Source organism: Dendroctonus ponderosae, unplaced genomic scaffold (genome assembly GCF_020466585.1).
Source record: "Dendroctonus ponderosae isolate FM_Combo_2020 unplaced genomic scaffold, Dpon_F_20191213v2 Dpon_F_20191213_1, whole genome shotgun sequence".
NCBI lineage: Eukaryota > Metazoa > Arthropoda > Insecta > Coleoptera > Curculionidae > Dendroctonus > Dendroctonus ponderosae.
The window spans coordinates 37,243,503-37,266,252 of NW_026017110.1; the positions used below are offsets into that span (position 1 = coordinate 37,243,503).

Below are 22,750 nucleotides of genomic sequence, written 5' to 3' on the forward strand. Positions count from 1 at the left end.
CATTCAAATGTTTGGTGTTGTATGGTTTATTGATAAACACCAATTCGAGGTTATGAGAACAGGTTGACATTTGGAAAGTACTGTGGTGTATCATATGCAGCTTCATTCACCGACTCACAGGTGGCAGCACCTAAGCACCATTTCAAATGCCAGCATATATCTCATCCAATAACATCTATGCCGTTTCGATTCAAATAGAACTTCCAACCTATGTTCCGAATCCGGCGTCTAAGGCAGGGCCTACCTTAGCCTTACTGACTAGTCCAATAGGTAGGCCCGGGACGAAACGCATGGTGCTTCAATGCGCACCATAGTACGTTCCGCAGTCAACAAATCTTGTTGAATTTACCGTTTATCCTTGTCTATCTTATTGTCACTCTGTATAATTCCATGGTTACCGGAGTTTTAAATAATTACGAAGCAACAGGTATGTGCGCAATGTTAATTAGGCAGATTACCTTGAAAAACATTGCTGCCGTATTTCTCATATAGTTTTTTGCAAATTTCTCAGTTTTTAACAACAATTAATTTCTTTTACTATATTTTTTGTACTCCTATAACAGCGCCAGACAACACCTCCAGAGGAATGACTCCAATTTTGAATCACCCTGTATTATAAAGCATATTTTGAGCAGACCACAAAACGGTTGATACCTACTTCCGGTATAATCGGAAGTGCGGCCATCTTGAAAATAATTTAGATCGCTTGCCCCCAATGACTTCGGTACACGGTTCAATTTTCAAATTTCTCCTAATTATAGTTTGCCAGATATCGATGGCGGTGGTTTCCGGTGGGACACCCTGTATACATACATTTAGATATCTAGGCTATCTAAACTTACCTTTTAAGTTGAGCCTTTTTAGACGCTCCAAATTCATAAACGATCTGCGTTCAAGTGTCTCCAGTTTATTGTCATCAATGTGCAGTTGCTCCAGTTTTGGCAAATGAACAAAAGTATGCTGGGAAATGCTTTTGAGGGTGTTGAAAGAAAGATAAATTTGCTCCAAGTTTGAATGAATATCACTCTAAATGCGAAATCATGAAAAACACATAAACTAAATATGCTGGTACTTTAGTAAACGTTCATATCAACCTGGAAGGTTCCTTTGTGAATTGTCTCAATAATATTGTCCTGTAACTCAAGTTTTCGCAATTTTCCTAGAAAGTGAAAACTATTCTCTTCCATAATTCGAAACTTGTTGTTGCTGAGGTCTAGGTATTCTAAGTTGTTGAGCACTTTTATCCCGTCACCGGGAATACTAGTGACTGATGACGAAAAGGCATGAGCAAGGTGCAGTTGCTCTAAAGAATACCCAATCTAAAAACCAAAATTACTGTAAATATAGCTTTGGCGAAAAATAAATATATTTAATAAGCATAGAAGAGGAAGTTCTCATGTGAGCGAATTGAAAATTGATTTCAAATACAACCAACACAATTAAGAAGAAGTTAATATGATTATAAAATATGGTTGCTAATTGGCAATGCAACAACATCTGGATAAAATTAGTAATTCACTTTCGAAAACTTATTCGTAACTCAGACTTATATTTTCGTTTTGTATCTAAGCAAAATCTAAATCCTTGTTTATTAAATCGATGAAACTGCCTGCATATCATTTACCACTCACATCTTTAAAAGCATTATTCTCAATAGTTCCAATATTGTTATCACTCAAGTCTATATGCTTCAATCCATGAACATACTTAAATGCGTTACTTTTGATGCTTTGCAAATTAGCATAGGTAATAGAGAGTTCTTCTAAGTCAACACCATATTCTAGAAAGTCTTCTGATGCTATATGCGGCTGAATAAGCCTAGAGAGCGTTAGAGTTCTCAAACCTCTAAACCTAAAATTTGCTTTACTTAGAAACTCTTAGAAATTGCTTTGCTTAGTTTAGCACCTGCGTAAGTCTTGAAGTTTTATAGGAGAATTTTTTGCTCCGCTCAGATCCAAATTGTTTAGAGTGAACTGAAAACTCGTGAATGTTTCCATTGGGGTCCAATTGGTCACCATATTGTCTCTGAGAGTCAACTCTTTGATAAATTGAAATCTAAAACAAACTCATTGTGGAAGAATAAAACGGTTGCTGTTGAAATGAGGATAACGCCAGCTAAGCATTTCTACAAATAAATTTTGTTGTCTTTTTCGGTTCCAATATTGTAATAGAAATCGAGAGAATATTAGTTTAAAAGATGAAAGCCGAAGTTCCGCCACTGCTTGCAGTTGGCCGGCCCCTTCGCCATTCGTTTCGTCTACCGTATACTATTTTTATGTAATTAAATTAATAGAAGATCCTGAAAGTTTAATCAGTCTTTATTTAGAAAACACTTTATTTAAATTCTACATTCTGGAGGAACGTTGTTGAAGATTCTATGTAGAACTGGGATATGGCGGATCAGTTTCCAGAATTGAATGAAATTCTGTCATTTTTAAAGACAAACATTTTTGAGGCGAAATACCCAACAAGTAGTTTGTCAAAAATGTGAAGCGGCTTCACCAATATAGAACTTATCTAGTGTGAATGGGGGGATAGTTTCGTTCGTTTCAGTCAGTCATGGAAGTTAGGGAAAGGTTATAGTTCTCCACATATTCTTCGAACTTTACTGATCCTCATGGGGTGCCCAGCTCTTTCTTAAGGCTCCAAGTGCCACATCCGGGAAACTGTGTTGACCCACAGGCTAATAGAGTAGAGTAGCCAGATATGGCTAAACAAACCAGCAGCGTCTGTCCCAGATTGGGCGGCTGAATTAATGCCTGGGAACAAGACTTCCCAACACGCTTGGCAAGCGTGGCGTTTTAACGTCAAACTCCTTCCACAACCTACATGTAATGTCGATTTTTAAAATCGAAATACCTCAGGCGAGTGCTCAAAATATCGCGCTAATACATCGGCCAGCCTCAAGGATTCTGGGGCAGGCAAAACCTCGACACTAGCAGGTAAAAATCGGAAAACAAACGAGAACATCCTAGTCTTAACATAAAACATTCGCGAACATTCTAGAAAGCGAACTCCAATACATCAAATGGGACATACCTACTAGGAATTAGCGAGATCCAGCAAAAAGGCCAGCCCAACACAATTCTGAAATCTGGACATATGTTCTTTAAGAAAAATTCCGAAACAAACCATCATATCCGAGGAATAGCGATCATGGTAAACAGTAAGAGAAAACATCTTGTCACGAAAAGCAAAACTGTATCATACCGCGTTATGTACATTATGCTCCAACTAAACAAGAGATACAGCATGCAGATAATTCAGGTATATGACCCACATCAACAGCAATACACGAAGATATCGAACAATTTTATGAAGATCTGACGATAGCTAAAAGTACGAAGTTCAAGGTTATAATCGGTGACTTCAATGGTAAGATAGGTCGAAAAATTGCGACAGACGCTCCGAACATCGGTGGTTTTCGATTTTGGACTGGGCACGCGAAACATTAGAGGAGAAATGATGCTTGACTTTATGAACAAAGAACAAATGAACTGCATGAACACGTTTTTCAAAGACCTAACATCTCATAACACAAAGACCACACAAGAAGCCATTGAAGACAACATGAATGTGAAAGTCCGCCAATCAAAAAGAACAAAGGGAAATTCGGTCATATACAAAATTAAGAACCAACAAGGACAAGTCGTGACAGAGAGGGAACAGATCACATCCACTGTCCAGAACCTACACCCAGGACCAGGAACCAGGAACTCTACAGCCTATCTGTACCTACAGCCTCCTGAATGTGGGCACCGAGTACATCCCGGTGATTGATACTGCAGGGCTGAGAATGGCACTGACGCAGATTAAAAAGCGAAAGGCCCCAGGAAAAAACCGCCTTACAACAGAAAGGGTGAAGAGTGGGGGAACAACTCTAGAGAAGGTACTGATCATTTTTCTCAGGTAATAATTCTCTTCAAAAGGCGACCGAACCAACATCGAAAACTATCGACCGATCAGTATTTTGTCCGTTTTGTATAAGCTTCTTACCAAAATCATAACCAAGTTAAGTTTGATTTCTACCAGTCAGTAGAACAGGCCGGGTTCCTAAGCGGCTGTAGTACAAAGGACCACAGTCAAACGGTACGTACTCTTATTGAAAAGTGTAACGAATTTAATATCCTATTACACCTCGCATTCGTCGACTACAAAAAAGCTTTCGATTCGATGAAAATCGAGGCGGTGCTAGAGGCAGTGGATAGTGCGAGGATTGACTCAAGATATATTAACCTCATTAAAGATATCTACAAAAAAATTTAACAACCGATAAGATCCCCATACGGAGAGGGGTAAGACAGGGCGATTCAATTTCTCCAAAATTATTTACCCTGGAATTAGAAGACGTGTGTAAGAACTTAACATTGCAACAAAAGGGAGTCAACATAGACGGAAGATTTTTTAGTCATCTCCGATTCTCCGACGACATTGTGATTATGAGCAACGCCCAGGACGAACTTAGCACCATGGTATGCGAACTAAAGAAAGAGCCACAGAAGGTAAGACTAGAAATGAACCTCCAGAAAACGAATATCATGGGCTCAAGCAACACCAACATCAATGTCAATATCGATAACCAAACACTTCAACTAGTGGAAGAATATGTATATCTGGCACACAGCATGCGACTAGGCAAAGATAACCGGACAGCCGAGATAAGGAGGATAATCAGTTGCTTGGGCAGCATTTGGAAAACTCGCATACATCCTTATAGAACCGAAGATACCAATTAATCTAAAAACGGAAAATACACTATGCCTGCGTACTACCAGTTATATTGTACGGGCTCGATACACTTATCATAACAAAGAAAAGTGCATAAAAACTACGGGTTTGTCAACGTGCGATGGAGCGTGCGATGATGGGAATTTGCTTAAGAAATAGACAAAGAAACGAAGATATCAGGGCAAGAACCAAAGTGAGTGACGTCATAGAACAAACTGCAGAAAACAAGTGACGTTGGGCAGGACAAGTTGCACGAACTGATGAGAAATGGACGAAGACCGTTATGCAGTGCAGAGACCACGGAGAACAAAGAGAAGCAGAGGCAGACTCATGACTCATGGCAGACTCGAGACAGTCACCATGACAAAGAAAAGTGCACAAATACTACGGCATGGTCAACGTGCGATGGAGCGTGGGATGCTGGGAATTACCTTAAGAAATAGACAAAGAAACGAAGATATCAGAGCAAGAACCAAAGTGAGTGACGTCATAGACCAAACTGCAAAAAACAAATGGCGTTGGGCAGGACACGTTGCGCGAAATGATGAGAAATGGACGAAGACCGTTATGCAGTGGAAACCACAGAGAACAAAGAGACGCAGAGGCATGCCATGAGAAGCAGACCCATGCTAAGATGGCGAGACGACATACAGAAACTAGCGGGAAAGAACTGGATGCTACCAGCACAAAACGGGTCAACATGGAAGGAAATGCAAAAGGCCCATGTCCAGGCGTGGATTAATACAGGCTGATGAAGATGAAGAAGTTCGAACCCATGGAGTAGTCAACCCTGAACTGATTTTCCAGTGAGTCGGCGAAAGCTTCCGCTTTTTCATCGCTGTACGTCAGTTCATTGTTGCCATGAATGGAGGAAAAGTTAGTGAAATATTTTTATTGGAGTTTCCACACCGAATTATCACCAGGCTCTAAATTTTCAAGATAATTTTTACAGTTTTTGATCTTTATTTACAAAATTAGCCTTTTAATTTCGTTAGTGACTTGGTTAGCTTCACGGTTGAGAAGAGAGTCGGAGTTTCTTTTTGCAATTCGCTTAAGATCAACACAGTTTAATTTTATTTTTAATTTCCATTGGAAGACCGAAATGGTTCTGTTGGTGTTTTTTTAACGTGGTTGATTTTTAAATAGCCTCGGTGATGGTGTTATTTAGAGAGTTGAGATCGTGAATGTTTGTCATTGGGGTGTCTGGGATAGTTATTTCCTGTAGGCGGCGCTGGATCTAAAGTCGGGCTACGGGGGCTATAGCCCCGGGCCTCACGGTCGGGGGCCTCGGTTAGATCTATATTACGGCTTTTCCTTTTTTTAGAAAAGGGCCTCTGCAAGGTGCGTAGCCCCGGGTCCCCGTCAAAGAGAGCGCGACAAGATGGTGGTATGAAACCTTTTTTTTTAAAGGGCCTCTGCAGGGATCGTAGGTTAATCTGGCCCTGCCTGTAGGAAGTGTGCCAGTGCGTCCCAGTCTGTGTATATTAATGGTTGGAGAGGGTTGTGCATGAAGTTATCGTTTAGTAGGATTCTAATTGGCGTGCGGTCGGAACTGAGCGAGTCAGAGTTTGAAATTGACAAATTAAGAGCGAGATTTTTTGTTTCGGAGGTATCGAAAATATCTGGGCTGTTGTGGTGAAAGTGGGCGGGTTCATCGGAGACGTGGATTTGGAGGTCCAGATCTTTTCAGTGCTTTCCAGGAGATTTGAGATGTCGAGAGGAGTTTGTTTTGCTCGCTGTTTGATCTTTTACAGCCCCATATAATATGCTTGCTGTTAGGGTCTCGGGCAAGGAGGGTGGTTAACGTAGGGTTAAAAACGGCTTGGTAATCAGCGATAGTGGTTGCTTTGTTAGGGGGTCTGTAGGCAGAGTTTCTTTGGACTGTAGAATTAAGCATTTTAACCGTCCCACCGCTGTGTGTATTTTGGTCTGGACGATATGTAGTGTAGTGGTTTATGTAGAAATGAGTGTTAGGCTGAGAAAGGTTTATTAGGTGAGATCAATGCCTACATCGTTTTCTTTTAAGTATGCTCCAAATTCGTACTTTTTGGGTACAATTTCTGGCCGAACGCATTTGATTAGTGCTAATGGGCTCGAAACCGGTCATGGGGTGATCGGGCGCACCTCGAAATCTGCAGTTGCCTATTTCATTTTGCAGAAAATTTTAAATTTAAATGCGAACCTTAAGGTTTTGCATTGGAAAAAGAAACAAAACTTGAAAATGGCGTATATGCCTAATTTCTGTTATTTCAACATCTGTAATTCCTTCATGACCATTACTTACAAAACACTTTTATGTAATAACACTATAATATTGCTAAACTATTATTTCAATCAAAATGTCAACTATTTAAAAATATGTTTTCCGGAATTAATCTATGCCACAAACAAGATATGGTACGTACCTTTGAAAAACATCTTTTGGTAATAGCGAAATATTATTCCCAGATAAATCCAATTTTTCCAAATAATTTTCCAGCCCTCCAAATGAGCCGGGTGAAATATTGGTTAGGCCACAACTTCTTATGTACAACTCCCGAATTTTGGCCTGTCTAAATGCATTATCCTAAAATTCATGAAAACGCAATATAATATAAGTCTGCACTCAGTTTTCAATATCATAATGCCGTTACCTCAATAGTTGTTAACGGATTACCGTCCAGAAACGTTTTATTCAGAACGTTAAAGTACTGAAAAGATGTAGTTTCCAATACGCTTAAGCGATTGTAGTCCAATTTAAAAGTGTCCAAGTTAAGCTGAAAATAGATTAATTAATTTTCCAACAGAAAAATGAAAATTTAAATTGTCTTGTCGCCATAGATGGCTGCGTGGTCAGTTTTTAGCATAATACAATGATGTCGCTATAATAATGTAATGTAAATTGAATAGGAGGTGAAAATTCCACACACCTTATGGTAAACTAATGAAGCAAATACAGAAACAGAAGAGCAATAGTCGAACTGACAAGTGAGATGAATTGAACAATAGTTAATATCCAGAGATACAGAAAAAAAAAACAGAAAATTAGTCACAAGAATTTCAGAATCACTATTTCTGTTTCTTTGCGTCCCGAAGACACGATGGAAGTGAATCCAAAATATTATGGTTCTGCAATCTGCAGCAGGATCGCACAACCTTTTTATTCAATTTTAATCCGTTTTCTCGCTAGTTCGTTCTTTATTTTATTTTCTCTCGGAGATTTTTGCTTATAGTTTGACAAGTAAGTTTTCCTCGTTTGCACCTTTTTCCAATTACACAATGTCCCTAGGGAATTAACTGTTACTTTGTTGTTTCGGATCGGCACCGATGATGACCTATTTATCAAAAGCGCTTGGCCAAAACTAATATTCAAGGGTTGTTGCATACACTCTTGTATTAGATACACTATTCAGGAGGTCAGGCTCAGAAGCCAACTATAAGTTAGGGATATGCGACAGAGATAATTAATATGAGCTAGATTAATGTTATCTTAGAAGAACAAGTTGGAACTGGAAGAAAGTTCACTTGGTAAACTTGTCCTGCAACGACAGGATTTATCTGCATGTTTTGTGGTAAATTTGGCTACAGTTTGCAATATGTTCATCACGTGACACATCTTTTCCGGAAACTTAATGATATTCAATGTGCGGAAGAGGTAAAAGAGTTGACTGTACGTAAAGCACGACAAAACGGCTAAGTAAAATAAAGATGAAAACCTAAGCGAATTTTTACCAACGAAAATTCTAGAAGTTTGCGGTGAAATTGATGTATTTTACTATTACTCCAACGCAACGTGAAAACTTTAACTTATCAATTTACCACATTTCGTTCGATTACTCACTTACCTGGAAATTTATATTAATATTAGCACCTGCATCTGTAACTGGGGACATTTTATTTATATGATTATAGCTGAGATCAAGTGTTTTTAGTGTTCTTAGGGGCTGTAGTGCTTGATACGGAATGGCAGACAATTGATTGTCACCTAATAGTAGATGCGCTAAGTGGCCCATTCCATCACGGAATATCTGAAAAATAATAATAACAAAGTATAAATAGAATTTTAACTATTAAATAGAAATTATGTATTTGCTGGCTATTAAATTTTGAACATATTGCAAAGTTATTGTATCAGCAATTTCGTAGATTCAATTGAAGTCGATACATTTAATGGCGGTACCACTTATTATATGTCATTCATGTTCCTTTTGAGGCTAATCACGATGAACTTTACATGTCAAGTCTCTTACGGAGGCATGCATAGTCGATCTAGGGCACTTTGTCGAATATTATTTTGGTGGATAGCCGAGCGTGCCGCCGTCGATGCGAAGGCGACGGAATTTTCATGCAAAGTTGTTCTTCGTTAGATGGAATCGCCGACGAGTCTCCCATGGAATGAGCGCAGCAATATCGCTATTCTAGTGGCCCCCACCGTCCGATTTTGCTGTGGTATTTTTAATTTACAATTTATTGTACAAGTTCGTTTATTTACCAGTTCGGCACTGCTCAATGCACTGCTTTAATCAACTCGTGAAGTCGTTTTAAAAGTCAGCGCTGAAACGCCGTCAAAGGGAGAAAAGATAATCGCTATCTATTGCAACTAGCTGCCTCGAAGGATAAGATATTGTACAAATAATTCATAAAATAACTATTTTTTCTACGAAAAGATAAATAGTAAAAGCCGTTATTAAGGTTGACAAAATCAACCAATCCATCCCGAAACTTCTTTGTAAACATTAAAATTGCAATAATGCTATAATAACTTACGAAAAAGTTTATTATTATTATTATTTCAACAACACGTCATACATACAAGATTCAATTTTTTTTTCACCAAGAAGGGACTGACATTAAAATTCATTAAACATATTTATTATCAAAAGAGCAGGAAGGCCTCGATTTGTGATTTGTTTCTGATTATTGCTTAGTGGCAACAAAACATTTTGCAAAATTTCCTTTCAGATACGAAAGCGTTCTCTAAAATAACCTTCAGAAAATTGTATAGCGTTTTTGGCTCCTCCTTTAGATTGAACGTGCTGGAGGATTTGTAGATTCATAGGGAGGCAGCGAAAGTTGATTCGAAGTGCGTCAATACATAACCTAAACTGCGATTTTTCTCCTATTTTAAAGGGTTGTACGGATTTCACTCTGTAACCATCCCAAGAGTCATCACTTAAGTGATTTTTTATATTTTATTTCAGTCAAACGGTCAGGACGTTATGAGACTGTCAGTGTTCTATTTTCATTCTTGAGCATAAAATTGTACCCTTTCTCTTCACAAGACCTTTTGTTTTAATCTTGGGGCTTCGATTAATGTTTACGATTGCCTGTTACTACCCAGGCCAGTCGCCGAACCCTCTTATTGCCCTTTAATTTTAATTTAATTCTATTTAATTAAGGAACCTTTTCATTCAAGAAAGATATATATTTATATTTATTTATTTTATTTTATATATTTTTTGGAGCATTCCGAATTTGTTGAGTATTCAGTATTTCGCACCAACGAAAAAAGGTGCTAAAAATTCACTTTGTCAGCCAAATGTGCAGTGTTTCTGCCGATGCTTTTGAGCCAGCTTTACCAGACTGGTCGCCGTACTGTTAAGGCCGACTAGTCAAGTTCTTTAATCTTATTTTATTCTAATTTATTCTAATTTTAACTTTAGTCTGTTTTCTCGTAAGTTTGTCATATACAATTTTAGCCCTTTAGACCATTTCTGATCATTGTTTTTGCATGTGCGGTTCAGTGCTCTAGAGGATCTTCGCTTGTAATTTGACGAGTAAGTTTTGTTTTATTTTACTTTGTTTTGTCTGCGTGATATCCTCCATCCTCCAGGTTGCTTGTTGTTTTTTAGTGGCCCTGATGATGACGTAATTGTCGAAAGCGCTTGCCTTTATTATATGTACATACACACATTACATAAACTTGTTTGATTGAGTTTCAGTAAATTTGTCAGAGGTGTTTTGCACACCTCGAATATACCATAAGAAACACGAGAAGTTGAGAACTTTCGCTCATAAAATAGCTTTGGCGATAGTTCGGAGATGTCTACACCCATCTCTGACAAATCCTTACCGCATCGCCCAACAACTTTAAATTGCGCGTGCGTCGTAAGCCCCCATCATGTCGGCAGGGTGACCAGATGTGACAATATATAATTTCAATTCAACTGGTAAAAAATAAAGTACTTGTTTAATTTAAACCGTTCCTTTGTTTTTATTGGTTTACCCCGTTTGAATTTACTTGACGCCATAACTGGCGATTTTTTAGTCTTCACGATTTTTGGCGATGTTTGTCCGGTAGTTGGCGACTACGCCATTTCTCAGTCTGGTCACCCTGCATGTCGGTTGTGTCTTGAATTTAATCACACCATGAAGGCTTTCTCGGGTGGACAAAGCATCTGCTGAAAAGCTATACTGATTTATATGCCGTGGTCGATTGGATTTGACCTCTAACGTTTTAGAGCTTGCGCAGCAGAAAAAAGAAGACCAGTCGTAATTATATTGTAACGAGCGAGATATTTTATTCTTTCTCAAATCACATTTCTGAACGGGAAAATGTCAACCACTTGTTCTAAAAACAAACAAAAATAAAGAATTTTTACACGCTCCAGAGCACATAAATAGCTTTAAAAAGTTGGGGGCTCTGCCACCGAGACTGTATGGTTTATCTAATATTCATAAACCAGAATTAGCACAACACCAATTGTGAGCACTATAAGGTCCCCACCAGCGAAGTCGTCATACAACTTGCCAAATCTTACGTCCACAAACTGGCTTAAGCAAGAGAAATTTCAAGCTCATTTAAAATGTGACAAAGTGCTGAAAGGTGAAAGTTTGGAAAAAGCATAATTTCCGATCTACTTAGACACTTCAGAAATGAGCTTATTAAGTTTACACAGACCGTCGTACAACAGCCCCTAGTTAAGTTTTTTGTCTGAAATTTAAGTTAAGTAAATTACCGCTGGATCTATTTCACGAAGATTATTTCCTCTTAAATCAATTGTTTCCACCATGGGCAAGCCTCCAAAAGCATCTAGCGGAAGCTTGGCTAATGAGTTGTCCGCCAAAATTAGGATTTCCAAAGAGCCTTCTAGTCCTCTCCAATTTTCCGGAGAAATTTTGTTGATCTCATTTCCTGAAAATTTACATCGATACGGTTCATATCAAGCAGTGACCTACTAAGATCATGGAAACTTAACTTAACATCAAACTTAAATAACTTACCGGTCAGATCTAAGATTCTGAGTTTCTGCAAATATCTTAAGGCTCGATTAGGAACTTTCGTGAGCTGACAATGACTTAGTTCTAACTCCCATAGAGACCTTTCCAATCCCAAAAAAGCCTCATCTGGCATTGTAACAAGGGGGTTGTTGCTAATCACTATTTTATATAGCCCTACAAAAAGATATACTTAAGATTTATGCGAACGAATAATTATGTATTTTAGCGAGATGCAGTGTGGTGCCTCAAAAACCAAGCCCAATTCAAACAGTAACTTTTATAATTGCAGCGTGATACAAAATTGTTTTAAAAACTATATTTGCAAAAAACAGAAGGATGGCAACAACGTTTTTCCAAGTAATCTGCCTAATTAACACCACGTAAATATATGTTGCTTCGTAATAATTAAAAACAGCGGTAACCATGGAAAAATATACAAAGTGACAACAAACTAGATACGAATAAACGGTAAATTCGACAGGATTCGTTAAATGTAGGGGTATACTATTTCAAATGGCAATATTGTTAACGAGATTGTCAGCATAACCTCGAATAGATGTGTATTCAAATATACATACATTTTTGTCTTTAATTCCAAACAAGTTAATGTCTGTTTAACCGCCCTATTGTGCACTCTTCTCGAGCATCTTCTGGTATTCGGATAATTAAGTCCTTCCCAATATGTACCGGTGTTCAGTAAACCATTAGTTCAATGTGTCCTTCTGTTGTGTGTATCGTACATACGTAGTAGGAATGTTTCCCTTCTTCGGTATGTATTTGGTGCCTGGGAAAGTGTCAGTTGTTGTGCAATGCTCTGAGTAAGCCTGGAAGGCTCTGCAGCAATTATCTTCAATACCTGTTCGTCTGTGCCCAGGCACGGGTTCCAGAACCATTTTCCCGTCTCTCTAGCCCTTTGTTGGCGTAAGCTTAAAGTTTGTGCCTTGAGAGTGGTTGGGAGATCTGAATAAAAGACATCCCTAAGCCTTCCAAAAGTTGACCATCCTACGAGATCAATCTGCTTTTAAAATACCTTTTGATAATTTCATTATTTGACCTAAGCGACCACTTTGACCATTCATATGAGTGTTCGTTATAGCTTTGTGTTATTGATTTCGAAATTTATATTTTGTGTGTTATTTTCGTTTGTCATGTATTTAGTTTTTTCGGTGTTTATTTTAAGACCTAAAAGTCTGATTTAGCTATGTTATCATTTCATGCAGATCCTGCTGATTTTGCGCGAACAGAATGATAAGGTCCGCGAAACGAAGGTGGCTCAAGTATTCTCCATTTATCTGTATACCTTTGGTGTCAGAATCAATTTTCTTAAATTATAGGCTTACTCAGAGCATTGCACACCAACTGACACTTTCCCAGGCACCAAATAAATACCGAAGAAGGGAAACATTCCTACTACGTATGTACGATACACACAACAGAAGGACACATTGAACTAATGGTTTACTGAACACCGGTACATATATCTTCTAACGCATGCGTAAATAATGTTGGTGAGATGTATTCACCCTGTCTGACTCCTCTTCCGAGTTTAATTTTGTTTGCACAGTCCTTCAATACAACTCGAAAAGTTGCCTTATCATATACATTTCTAATGAAAGTTGTGCACCGGTGGTCTACTTGACAGTTACTTAGCGCGTTTAACACAGCCCATGTTTCGATGGAGTCAAACGCTTTATAGTAATCGACAAAAGCTATCCAAAGAGAAAAGTTGTATTTATTTGCCTTTTCTACGATTGTTCTTATAACTTATGGGTGATCCAAAGTGCTAAATCCTTTCCTGAAACCGGTTTGCTCCTTGGGCTGATAGCTGTCGAGTTTTTTGGTTAGTCTTTTTGTTATTATTTCTATAAACACTTTATACTCGACATATGGCAAACTAATTGGTCTGTAATTACTGAGTTTTGGTTCCTCGTCTATTTTGAAGAGTAACACTAGCAATACACTTTTCCAGTTCTCAGGTATATCACCTTCTTGCAGGCACTTATTATAAAGTATCATTAGGAGATCGATTATAGTCTCCCCTCCGCATGTCAACATTTCCAATATGATCCCATCTTTTCCTGCTGCTCATCCTTTTGACATTTTTGACGCTTTGATTTTGAAGCGACTCTGCATTTATATAGTGATCGATAGAAGTATTCCGTTATTATTTTTATTTTTTCCGTTCTTGTAACTTCGATGTTATTCCCGTTTAAAAGTTTTCCAATGTGGGCTCGACTGCGAAATTCTCTTTCCAGCCTTTTCAAACTCCTTTCTATCTTGTAACGTTTCTTTAATTTTTTGATTTTTATGGTTTTTTGTTTCGAGCCTTATTTTCTTCCTTATAGCTTTATTAATCACAGTAATTTCTACCCGACTTACCGTGTCTGGGTCCGTAAACTGTCTTGCGTTTCTGAATAAGGTCTATAGTTTCTTCCGCAAGTATATGTTCCATCTTTTTGTTTTTATCTGCCACTTTTTGCGCTATTTCTGGAATTTGCTGTGAGATCTCTTTTTTGATCTCTCAATGTCAACAGATTGAGCCTGTAGTATACTCCTGTCAATGCAGTTTTTCAGTTGGTGCTGGCATTGCTCCTGTTTCAGTTTAAGTTTTTCAATTTCGATACCTCGAGACATTTTTGTGACCACTTTTTGTCGCCCTATTTGTGTATTAAAATATATCTTAGATCTGATCATTCGGTGATCGCTCCCCATTTTGACAGAGTTAATGACACTTGTATCCAAGACAATGTTTTTGTTATTGCTTATTATAAAGCCTGTCTCATTTTTGCTTTTTCCATCTGGATATTTCCAAGTCCAACGCCCACCTTCTCTTTTCTAAAAGTAGGTATTCTTAACATATCATTTGTTTTCCTTAATGTAGTTTATCAGCATGTGGCTTCTCTCGTTTCTTGTTTCTAAGCTAATTGCACCCACTAGTTTTTCTTCCGGGTCTAGTTTTTCCCGACTTTCGCATTAAAGTCTCCCACTAAAAGGACGTAAGGACGTAATTGCCCTTCCACAATTTAGATCTTCGTTGATTTTTTCATAAAATTTGAAAAAGTCTGTGGTTGGGCAGTATACCTGTATTACTTTGCAAAAGTATCTGTTGTTAACCCTGAGATGTAGTGATACCACTCTCTCGGAGACGCTTTTAAATTGTATGACGTTGTTTGCTATATTTTTGTTTATAAGAAATCCCACTCCGTTGATATAATATATACGTCAAAATAATTTAAAAAATTTAAATGTTATTAGTATTCATTTGGTCATTCATCATGGGGAGTATGAGGTGACGTCGTAGAGGTAGCACCTTTTGCCGTTGACGGTCGCATCAACCGTCTTTGACGGGAGATGGGCAATGGGAACTGGTCCTCACGAGATTCCCACTTATGGCTTCACGTGCCACACCCCGGTCAACTGCAGGCGAAACTAAGATGAGGGTAGCCAGATATAGCGAGGATCTGGTAGGAGGCAGCAGTCCTACGGCTTATTCAAGAATACTTCCAGGCGTAGTTGTCGAACGATTACATCGGCTGGAACATTGCGGTGCAGAAAGACGCGGAAACCTACGGCACTATGCTCCCATGAAAACATGAATGAAATGTCGACTATTGTAAATTTTTCGTTCGACGTACCGACTAACGACCGGCGCCGTCCTGCGTCCGGGGTGACGGTGTGAAATTGGTTACTGGGCATGTGGCAATGGACCACTGGGCTCCACATGGTAAATCTACGATCATCGAAGGAACCCGTATAGCAACCTGAGATGTCCAGGGGCTGCTACAAGCTGGAAAGCTTCAAATAGTGCAAAATGAACTTAAACGCTGCAATGCTAAAGTTGCAGGCATTGCAAAGACACACCGACGAGGCAATGGTCATTTTAGCGCTGCGGATTTCCAAATAAAGTTTTCCGGTCTAGAAGACCGAAGTTGCGGAGGCGTTGCCTTGATAATATCTGGCCGACTAAACAACGCAGTCACCGGATACAAGGCTATAAGCAAACGCGTAATTTGCGTCCGATTTAATACAGCCCCCTACAATGTTAACATAATCCAAGCATGCACCTACGGCTGGGACGGGTGATAAGGAAGTAGAACACTTCTATGCTTCCCTCGAAACCTAGATTAATAAAATACCAAACCGCGTGATCGTCATAATTCTGGGCGATCTAAATGCCAAGGTTGAACGTACGCACTAGGACGATCACCTACGTCATGTTGTGGGAAAATTCGGCATAGGAACTAGAAATAGTAGGGGTGAGAGACTGGCACAATTTTGCATAGACAATAACACTGCATCACGAATACAGTATACAAATAACATATACGCCGTCTATTCACCTGGACCTCACCAGATAAGAAGGTGAAGATCTAGTTAGCCCACATATTAATACGGGGGCGCTGGCGAACATCGATTCTATCGGTAAAGACATTTCCGGGGGCTGATTGCGGATCGGACCAACAACTCTTAGTATGCAAATTTCCAATAAAACTCCAAGAATGCAAGAGATCAATACCAAGATCCAAGCTACCACTGGTATTAGATGAAGCTTCCTTCAGGACTACTACCAAAACAATCAGCAGATCTAGACAAGATGTGGATGGACACAAAACACACAATAATATCAACGCTAGATGCAACATAACCGAAAATCAAACCTGCCGAGAAACAATATTGGATGTCTGATAGCAAGCTTGACATAATTGAAACTAAGAGAAAACTCAAAACCAACGGCCTTACCAACCAGGAATTGCGAGATGAGCATCAGATACTTTCGAAGTTCATTCAGGCAATTTGCAGAAAGGACCAGAATCATCACCTCAACAATATCTGCAAACAAATTGAACTACATGCAAATACCACACAGTCGAAAGATGCGTTCGCGAAAATAAAATACATAACCCGCAGATTAAAGCCCCACACCTGGGCGATCTGCGATCCCAACGGCAATCTAAGAAACAGACATAGATGAGATTACAGAGGTCTTTAGGAATTACTGTGAAAACCTCTACAGGGATGAATTTATTGAAACCCCAGTATACACATGATCTGCCAAACGATATGGAGAACAGGAGTGTGGCCCTACAAATAAACAACTTCAATTATTATCCCCCTGCACAAAAAAGGGGCCACATTCAATTGCGATAACTACCACCGTCTTATCGCTCTTATACCTCATATGAGCAAAGGCCTGCTCAACATTATACATTCTAGACAACAGGCTTTCGCTGCTTGAATAATTGCTCCTGAGCAGGTTGAGTTTGTTAAAGTACGTGGCACAGGAGAGCAGATGCTGAACTTGCGCCAACTAATAGAGAAGGCTAGTGAATATTACACGCCCATGTATATCTGCGTGGTCGACTATGTGAAGGCTTTTGATAGGGTTAAATTGCACAAAGTGTGGCAAATCCTCATAGAAATGGGAGTGCCAGAGCATATCGTCCTCCTGATTAGGGGTTTGTATGAAGAAAGTCTGTGGTCAGAGTCGATAAACATCTATCCTCCGAATGTAAAATAAGGAAAGGTGTAAGCCAGGGTTGCATACTTTTACTACTACTGTTTCCTATACAGCGAGCAAGTATCATGCGCTACGTATTATATTACTGGGACGGAGGAGTAACAATAGGCGAGTAGAAAATCTCCCATTCGTGGATGACACGCTGCAACTGGCGCGCACCGCAGATGAACTCATAGCCCTGTCTGAGAGGTTAGAGCGCGTCAGTCTTGAGGGTGGTCTTCAAATAAACATCCACAAGACGAAAGCGGTGATTGTTGACCGCGCAAATGATGACTGGCCAAATATCCTTAAGGTCGGTAAATATGATATCGTCGAGCAGTTCATATACCAATGCCATTATTAATAACAAGGGATGCTGTGAACTCGAAATACGCCGGCGAGTGCAATTGGGAAGAACCGTCATGGCCCAACTTACTACAGTACGGAAGGATACCAGCATAACACGTAATACGAAGATCAACCTGGTATATGCGCTTTTTTCTGTATTTGGCTATGCGGAGGAAACATGGACACTGCGTGCGACTGACCGTCGTCGAGTGGATGCGTTTGAAATGTGGTGTTGAAGGAGAATACTTGGAATACCCTGGACTGCACGACGTACTAATATCTCTATTCTTAACGATATCAAACCCAAACAAATACTCTCGCATATTGAAGTTTTTCAGACATATAACGAGAAGCCACAATATTGAAAAATAGTGCAGGGTAAGCCAAACGGCGGGCGAAGAAGAGGGCGGTCTTCCTTCCGCTGGATAGATTCCATCGGGCAGCTTCTCCACGCTGAGATTGAGGCCGCTGTACGTGGAACAGCTAATTGATCGCGATGGCGCGATGTCATCCATACACATCATACCAGTAATCAACACACTTGAAGGGACCTGATGAGGACCGCAAGTGACATTCATGCCTTGTCACTACTTGTCTGCCAAGATGTTAGATTAAGAAAAAGAAGTATTAATTTGCCTCGTTCACGAAGTGCGCGCGTGGCTCTTCTAATTGATTCGTGCTTTTCTTTAATACTGAGTGCCGCAGTTTTAATGTGTGTCATTACTGAATTCTTAGTCTCCACATTTACTTTGTATTCCTCATTTTTTCACTAACCGCCTAAATTATAGCCAACCGGCGTGAGGTCTGTACCTAGGAGATGAACTAATAGAACCACCGCGATCAATCTAAACCACTGGAAACCTTTGGCCCAAATATTGCTTGATCCGACAATGAAATGGGCAGACGCTCTGTCGTGTTGAAAATAAATTTGAATTCTTATGTTTGAAAGAATCTTCTTCAGTAGTCCTTGGAATTTACTTTGTTAATAAAAAGTAAAAAAATCCCCTGAAACGCGATTTTCCAAACAAAAAGGGCCATTTTCCAAACACAAAATAAAATTATTATCAACCATGCCGCACCGCCCGTTCACTGAAAACATCAAAATTTTTTTTTACTTAGAACTTCACTGATTGGAGGTTTTCGTCTGACCATACATGAGAGTTTCGATTATTATTGATGGCGCCACGAGTGAATGTAGATTTGTCAGTAAAAGTCCGTACAAGAAGGCGATTATTAATTATCCCCTAACAAAATTGCATACGCTTGGCATAGCCTCCAGTTTTAAGATGTACTTGGTAATCGCACCTTAAGCCTTGCTTGTGAAGGGCATTGATCACATTTTTTTGGAGAATCCCAAAAGAGTTCCACCTCTTCCTGAGCTGGTTGTTGCATTTGGTTTTATACTATTATTTCATATTAAATTTTTTAAATTCCTTTGACGCATAAATTGCAGCCTTCAAGTTTTGTTCATCACCCCCACTGTTAAGAAATTGTTAATCGTTAGTGCTGTTAAAATAATTGAGAATATAATTTAAATAATTGAAGCTCGAGATACCAGTAGCAACGGTTGTTGTTTGTAAAAAAAGTAGTTGGCAGAGACTCGATTATAAAAAAAAACACGAAATAAAGTATCGTAAAAAACACCCAGTGGTCGTCATTATAATTATAAAATAAATACAGTCCACTTTGAGTGCCAAATAAAGGAATTTCAAAACATTTTCGTCCTATTGCGCCGGATGAAGAAAATTATTTTGGCGACGGTGTTAAAGCTGAAAGTAGGTGAAGTTCGGGAACCGGGAATACCTAACAGTGCAGTGATAAATAAGAAGGTGGACCGGAAACCGAAATTGTGCGAGTAATCAAGGTGAAATCGAGTGGAGTCCGGAGCTTGTAGAGTGCTGAAAGTTCGGAAACAACGTTGGATCGATTGGAGTTGGAGGTTGCCGTCGCCACCTGCTAGGAGCAACATCAAACAACCCATTTGTCTTCTTAGGACTGGGATTGAAGAAGTTGGTTTATTGGTTTGTGCTGAGGATAACAGAGCTTACAGAGGTATTCTTTGGGGTGCAGCGCAGGAGCGTATTGTAAGTCGATCAATTTCGTATTTTTAGTTGTAAGTGTTCTCTATTTGAGTCAGAATAGCAAACTTATCTGAACTTAGAATAAAAAGGGGTTATATTAAGGGCAGATTAACAAGGTTAAGAACACATTTCGATAATCTAGATTTACCCAAAAGTACTGAGGGATTGGTCTATATTAAGCTATAAATTGAAGAAGTTTGAACCCGTCTGGGATGAATTTATGGTATTTCAGAATCAAATAGAAATTAAGAGCCATGGAACTGATGAATATGATTTGGAAATGGAAGAAAGAGAGAAATTCGAAACTGATTTTTGCGAATTAGTGACAGACATAAGGCACGCATTACAAAAATAGGTCGTGCCGGGTAGTAACAATCTTATTCGAAACACTTGGGCTGGGTCAGAAATAAGTACAGGTGCGGGTTCTGGTAAAAATAACAGTAACGAGGGTAATGTGCCATCACTAGTACAATTGTAACCAATTCAGATTCCTACCTTTGATGGGAAATACAGTAATTGGCTAGATTTCAAGGAAGTTTTTACTGCATTAGTACATAATAATTCAATATTATCAGATTTGCAAAGATTTTACTATCCGAAAACTTGTTTTGGAGCAATGTTTTGGAATTACTCAAGGCAATTGAAGTATCCGATAGCAATTATAGTGTAGCATGGCAATTGCTCGTCAAAAGGTATGAGAATAAGAAACTGATAGTGCACAACCATATAAGCGCCATTTTCGATTATCCCAGTGTAAAAAAGACAAATCATAAAGAATTGAGAAGTCTGAATGATCGTATAACCAAACATCTTAGGCCTTTAAAAAATTTGGGGTTAGATGTTACTGCCTGGGATCCTTTGATTATTTATTTAATATCAGGCAAATTAGATCTCTTTACTGGCAAGGAATGGGAGTCTTTTAAATGTCAGGATGTTACCTATGCTAAATGAGTTGCAGTCGTTTCTGCAGGACAAGTGTGAAGTTCTAGAAAAAATGGAAACCTGTAAAGCAAAGAAGGTTTCCGCAAGTTATAAAGAGGGCAATAATCAAGGGTATAGAAATAAATATAGCAAAGAAAGTAGGTCTTTAGTCAGTACAGAAAGTGAAGGTTGGGTAAGATGTGTTTGATGTAAAGAGGGAGGTCATTCAATAAATAGTTGCCTAGGGTTCTTAAGAATGGATTACAGGAAAAAAATAAAAGGGATAAAAAGTTTCAGATTGTGCGTTAATTGTCTAAAACCTAATCACCCTGCTTGGAGATGTAGATAAAAGAAATCTGAGAAGTGCAATAAGTCTCACCATATTTTATTACATGTTGATAAAGAGTTAGCAAATATAGATCAGAATGAAAGTCCAATTGTGTTAGACCCTCAATCATTCAACCGTGTAGCCGTTTCGATAGTCAGAAATGTAGTTCCGGAAGCTGAGTTGAATAGTGAAATATTGGCAATTGCAGGTGAACAGGGAAGCGAGTCTAGGCAAAAGGACGGTCATAGTGTATTGTTTATCGCTTGTTCACAGGTTTTGCGGTCTACAGCACAGGTGCTAATAAAAAACAGGGACGCGGTAGTAACTTGTAGGGCTCTTCTGGATAGTGGCAGTCAAAGCAATTTAATTTCTGAAAATTTGGTTAGGAAATTAGAGGTAGTACCCAATAAAATTAATCATTTGGTTAAACGAGTTGGACAGCAGTTATCTAGCATTGACAAACAAGTAGAAGTGGTTTTAAAGTCACAAGTTTCCCCTTTTGAAACAAATTTGAAATGTTAGGTGTTACCCAAAATAACGGATAAATTGCCGCTGGTTAGTTTTGATCAAAATATGTTTGAAATACCAAGTGAGTTGGTTTTGGCTGATCCTAAGTTCAATGTCAGAAGTGAGATAGATTTATTGATGGGATCGCCAGTTTTTTGGACTGTTTTGGGATCTAAGCATATAACATTAGAAGGAAATATGCCTGTTTTACATGACAGTTTGTTGGGTTGGATATTGGCTGGGAATTTGTCGGGTAATAATTTATATTTGTCTGTTTCACTGTGTAGTTTGGTTGTAAATGCAAGTCCTCTTGAAAACCAATTGGTGAAATTTTGGCAACTGGAGGAAGTTGACCGTGGGACAAATCCAGCAGCTGACAAATACAGGGTAATTCAAAATTGGCGTCATTCCTTTTAAGGGGTGATAGAGGCTCGATTGGGGAGTACCAAAAAAATATTGAAATTTTTTTCTTCAAAAATTTCTTGAAGATATTAACAGTTGAAGATCGAATTTCAACTTTGTTAATAAACATTATTTTGAAAAAATTCCACGTTGGATTGGCAGCCTATTGGAATACTTAAGTATCCAAAAAAAAAATTACAATCTTTGCTTCAAATTACCAAAAATTTTTATGTCAAAAAAGTTCTCTTCTACAATTGTTTGATGAAAAGGCACAGCGGCAATGATGTTTTTTGTCATTAACAGATAGTTACAGGTGGATAGCCCTTGTCAATAAAAACAATAATTTGTCAAACTGTGACTTACTTTGAATTTCCTTTCACGAATTTGCTGATATGTGATTAGTTCAGGGGAAATGCTACAGTAACATAACAGATGCTGAAAGAACTCACGCCAACAAAGGGCGAGGAGAGCCAGAAAGACAGTGGACGACAATCGATGTTCGGGTTCCAGGCACAGAGGAACAAGTATTGAACATAATCGAATCAGGGCCTTCAGGGGCACTAAGAGCACAATAACTGACACTTTCCCAAGCACCAAGTAAATACCGAGGAAAGGCACGATACACACAGCACAAGGAGATGCAAATGGAGCACGAGTTAATTAACTGAATACGAGAAGCTGCTTGATAAGAGTGGATAATAAGGAGATTACACACGCACTAGCTTGTTTGGAGTTAAC

The 22,750-nt window shown here is 38.8% G+C and overlaps 1 protein-coding gene and 1 long non-coding RNA gene across 3 annotated transcripts in view; one reads left to right on the forward strand and one right to left on the reverse strand.

Annotated features, from left to right (window-relative positions):
• The window catches only part of LOC109541415 (chaoptin), an 81,300-nt gene that overhangs the window by 44,884 nt on the left and 13,666 nt on the right, over nucleotides 1–22,750 (reverse strand). For both annotated transcript variants that reach the window (XM_048665020.1, XM_048665016.1), the window contains exons 3-11: nucleotides 11,932–12,102; nucleotides 11,667–11,842; nucleotides 8,553–8,735; nucleotides 7,362–7,484; nucleotides 7,134–7,294; nucleotides 1,906–2,055; nucleotides 1,632–1,851; nucleotides 1,095–1,319; nucleotides 843–1,026 (exon numbers count right to left, since the gene is read on the reverse strand). In XM_048665020.1, the coding sequence (XP_048520977.1) occupies nucleotides 843–1,026; nucleotides 1,095–1,319; nucleotides 1,632–1,851; nucleotides 1,906–2,055; nucleotides 7,134–7,294; nucleotides 7,362–7,484; nucleotides 8,553–8,735; nucleotides 11,667–11,842; nucleotides 11,932–12,102 (1,593 nt within the window). The remainder of the gene's footprint in view (nucleotides 1–842; nucleotides 1,027–1,094; nucleotides 1,320–1,631; nucleotides 1,852–1,905; nucleotides 2,056–7,133; nucleotides 7,295–7,361; nucleotides 7,485–8,552; nucleotides 8,736–11,666; nucleotides 11,843–11,931; nucleotides 12,103–22,750) is intronic.
• The window catches only part of LOC125503998, a 20,456-nt gene continuing 8,011 nt past the window's right edge, over nucleotides 10,306–22,750 (forward strand). Inside the window, exon 1 of the long non-coding RNA XR_007281241.1 lies at nucleotides 10,306–10,484. This is a non-coding gene — a long non-coding RNA (uncharacterized LOC125503998). The remainder of the gene's footprint in view (nucleotides 10,485–22,750) is intronic.